At 39.4% G+C, this 3,806-nt stretch overlaps 1 protein-coding gene across 2 annotated transcripts in view; it reads right to left on the bottom strand.

The window, feature by feature from the left end:
* Positions 1-3,806, bottom strand: part of LOC106874221 (unconventional myosin-XIX) — a 44,386-nt gene that overhangs the window by 35,380 nt on the left and 5,200 nt on the right. For both annotated transcript variants that reach the window (XM_014921876.2, XM_014921878.2), the window contains exons 5-7: positions 2,616-2,713; positions 1,617-1,701; positions 137-323 (exon numbers count right to left, since the gene is read on the bottom strand). In XM_014921876.2, coding sequence (XP_014777362.1) covers positions 137-323; positions 1,617-1,701; positions 2,616-2,713 — 370 coding nt within the window. The remainder of the gene's footprint in view (positions 1-136; positions 324-1,616; positions 1,702-2,615; positions 2,714-3,806) is intronic.

Here is a 3,806-nt window from a genome sequence, read left to right as displayed (position 1 = left end):
AAAAGAATCGTCTTGACCGAAATAGGGTGCTTCATGGATTTACCTTAACATTCCAGGCTTCCTCTAAAATTGTTCCTGGAGCTTTGTGAAGGAAAGAAACTCAGAAGTCAAAAATAAAAAAAACACTCAGCCTCACCTGGAGTATAACAGCATGGCCAGACAGTCACGGCGGTTGGCCGCTTCAGACTGTCGTACAGGTTTCACAAACATACTCTCACGTCCCTTCCGGCCAGAATGGATGTTACGATGCAGGAGAATATGCTGTAGCTGTCTGCTGTCGATGCACAGTAGATTGCATGCGTTTTGCATGGCATCGGAACTTCCTGGAAGTAGACACATCATCGTTATCATCATCAGCATCGACATTATCATATTAACGTTCACTTTTCCATGCTTGCATGGGTCAGGGGAAATTTATTGAGAAAGGTTTTCTACAGCAGGATGCCCTTTCTGTCACCAACCTTCACCTATTTTCAAGCAGGCTAATATTTCCTCATGGCCAGACATTCTTTTTACAGAGACTGAAAACAACATTGCTTAAACACTTTTACAATAGTTGGCCGACCATTGTATTTCTAAAAGGTTAGTGGTGGGTAAAGTCCTCAGGTACCTCCATTGGGTCCTATCAGAAGCAACTATCATTACGCTTTCCTAATGGATTCCCAAGTGTGATCGACTAAGACTTTGGATATTATCTAACCATCTCAATCTTGGTCCACCCTGTGCTCGATGAATTTGTTTTGCAATTCTTTCTGGCAATTTTCAAAACCACCTGTCCATAGTACTGGAGCTGTGGCCTTTCAATGCAAAGATATAGCAAACTCTCTGACTGCGGCAATATTTGAACTCAGAGCACTGAGGGTGAAAACAAATACCACAAAGTATTTTACATTTTAAAATCCCTTTCAATTCAGTTTCAATTTAACCCATTACCTACCAGTGATCTTATATGAGATCACTTAAAAATTACAAATTTCGTAATTATCTGTCAATATTTACACATATCTAACCTTTTTGCTATATCTACTAGGTATGTGTTGGCACTCCATCGCTTACGACGTCGAGGGTTCCAGTTGATCCGATCAACGGAACCAGCCTGCTCGTGAAATTAACGTGCAAGTGGCTGAGCACTCCACAGACACGTGTACCCTTAACGTAGTTCTCGGGGATATTCAGCGTGACACAGTGTGACAAGGCTGACCCTTTGAATTACAGGTACAACAGAAACAGGAAGTAAGAGTGAGATAAAGTTGTGGTGGAAGAGTACAGCAGGGTTCGCCACCATCCCCTGCCGGAGCCTCGTGGAGCTTTAGGTGTTTTCGCTCAATAAACACTCACAACGCCCGGTCTGGGAATCGAAACCACAAGTCCGCTGCCCTAACCACTGGGCCATTGCACCTCCACATCTACTAGGTATATTTCTCTGATATTCAAATGAGGTTTGCTAATTTTTCACCCAATATCTCACTTATTTCTATTTAAAATGTTATTTTGATCATTCCAGCGTGTTTCTGAGGCTGTTTTATGCTAGAAATCAAAGTTTCATAAAAAAAATTCCAGTCAATAGATTTATGGGAGGTAATGGGTTAAGCAAAGTTTCAAAGAAATAAACAAACCTTTGGACTGTTTGATTTTAGTTGTATCTTCATCCTGTCCTTTTATAAATTCTATGTTACCAAGATACAATATGGCCAGAAGAATCTGCAAAGATACCAAAATTCAAAAAAGCATTTTTCTTTTATTCCATTCTTTAACTTGTTTCAGTCAACGGGAAGGGCCTAGTTGGGCACCACACATCCTCCTGATTATATGTTAGCCTTTATATTTAGCTGTTATTTTTAGTACATCTTACAACCACCATTTAATAAGCGAAAAATTATTGCACGAGTAAGCAGCTTGTTAATAGCTTGCCTTGTTACTATGGGAACAGGCATGAGTGTGTCTGGCTTACAATTGGCTAAATTTAGCCAAACTATTCAAACTTTAAAAGCTACTAACTCTTTATTTATTGATTTATGGCGAAAATGAATTTCATGTTAATGATTACCATATAAAACTACATCATTACAACTAATATGAAATCAATTGGAACAGATATTGTAGAAATTGAAAAGTGGCAGCTAAACAGAAAAGATTCAGAAATATTAGACAATCTCTTTACATTTGGTGGAGGCACGTGGCTTAGTGGTTAGGGTGTCAGCATCAAGATCATAAGATTGTGGTTTCAATTCCTGGACCAGGCGACGCGTTGTGTTCTTGAGCAGAACACTTCATTTCACGTTGCTCCAGTCCACTCAGATGGCAAAAATGAGTAACGCTGCAATGGACTGGCGTCCCGTCCAGCTGGGGAACACATACGCCATTGAAACCGGGAAACCGGGCCCATGAGCCTGGCTAGGCTTTAAAAGGGCGCATTTATTTTTATTTTTTCTTTACATTTGAGGGAGGCAGATCCTTAGTCTGGGATGTAATGCACAACAAGATGTTCTCCAGCTCCAATCTTGCAGCATCAGCTGTAAACCCAGGTGTTGGTGCCCATAACATGGAGGAGATTAAAAAATTAATAAATAAAGGAGCTTGATGTAAGGTAATGAAAGATATACAATAAGAATTACCTGGAATATCTGCTTCGTTTGGCTGTCTGTCACACCAATTTCCTCCAAAGCTTTCATGGTGTTTTGGAGCATTTCACTGTCTTTTCCAGCAGACCTCTCTGAAAATACAAAAAAGATTTTATATGACTACACTCTCTGAGTGGTTGGCGTTAGGAAGGGCATCCAGCTGTAGAAACTCTGCCAAATTTAGATTGGAGCTTGGTGTTGCCATCCGGTTTCACCAGTCCTCAGTCAAATCGTCCAACCCATGCTAGCATGGAAAGCGGACGTTAAACGATGAGGATGATGATGATGACAGGCTAAGTAAACAGCCATTACTTACTTCAGTCACTTGACTGCGGCCATACTGGAGCACCACCGTAAAAGGGTATTTTAGTTGACAAAATCAAGCCCAGGACTTATTCTTTGTAAACCTAGTACTTAAGTACTTATGCTATCAGTCTTTCTTGCTGAACCACTAAGTTATGAGGACATAAACACACCAACATTGGTTGTCAAGCGAGGATGGAAGGGACAAACATAGACACAAAGACACACACACACATACATACAAATATATATATATATATATATACACACACAGACACGCGCGCGCACATACAATGGGCTCTTTCAGTTTCCGTCAACCAAATCCAATGTTTTGGTAGACAATTGCCAGCTGAATGGACTGGAGCAACGTGAAATGAAGTGTCTTGCTCAAGAAACACAAAGCGTCGCCCAGTCCAGGAATCGAAACCACAATCTTACGATCATGATGCTGACATCCTAACCACTAAGCCACGCACCTCCACACACACACACACACACACACACACACATATATATATATATATAATTATTACAAATTAAAAGGGTAAAGGATTATCAATTTATTAATTTATTAATAAATCAACAATTAATAATTTTTACCAAGCCCTTCGGTATGTAAGCACCATTATCGGTGGAGAACTTATTTAAAAGTTCATATATATTTATAAACATAATTTAGGGATCAGCAAATATGGTGAAGCAAATATTTGCTGATCCCTAAATTATGTATATAAAGTCTGTCATACCGGCCATGACGAAGGGAAATAGCCCTGAAACTCGAGTCGCCTTTATATATATATATTTATATTTATATATTTATATATTTGATCCTTTATATTGAACACTCAATATTTCATCTACATTCAATACTTTCTTTCATGG

This window comes from Octopus bimaculoides, chromosome 30 (assembly GCF_001194135.2).
Source record: "Octopus bimaculoides isolate UCB-OBI-ISO-001 chromosome 30, ASM119413v2, whole genome shotgun sequence".
In the NCBI taxonomy this organism is placed as follows: domain Eukaryota; kingdom Metazoa; phylum Mollusca; class Cephalopoda; order Octopoda; family Octopodidae; genus Octopus; species Octopus bimaculoides.
Note: the sequence above shows the minus strand (reverse complement) of the source record. Positions and strands in the feature narration are given on the sequence as shown.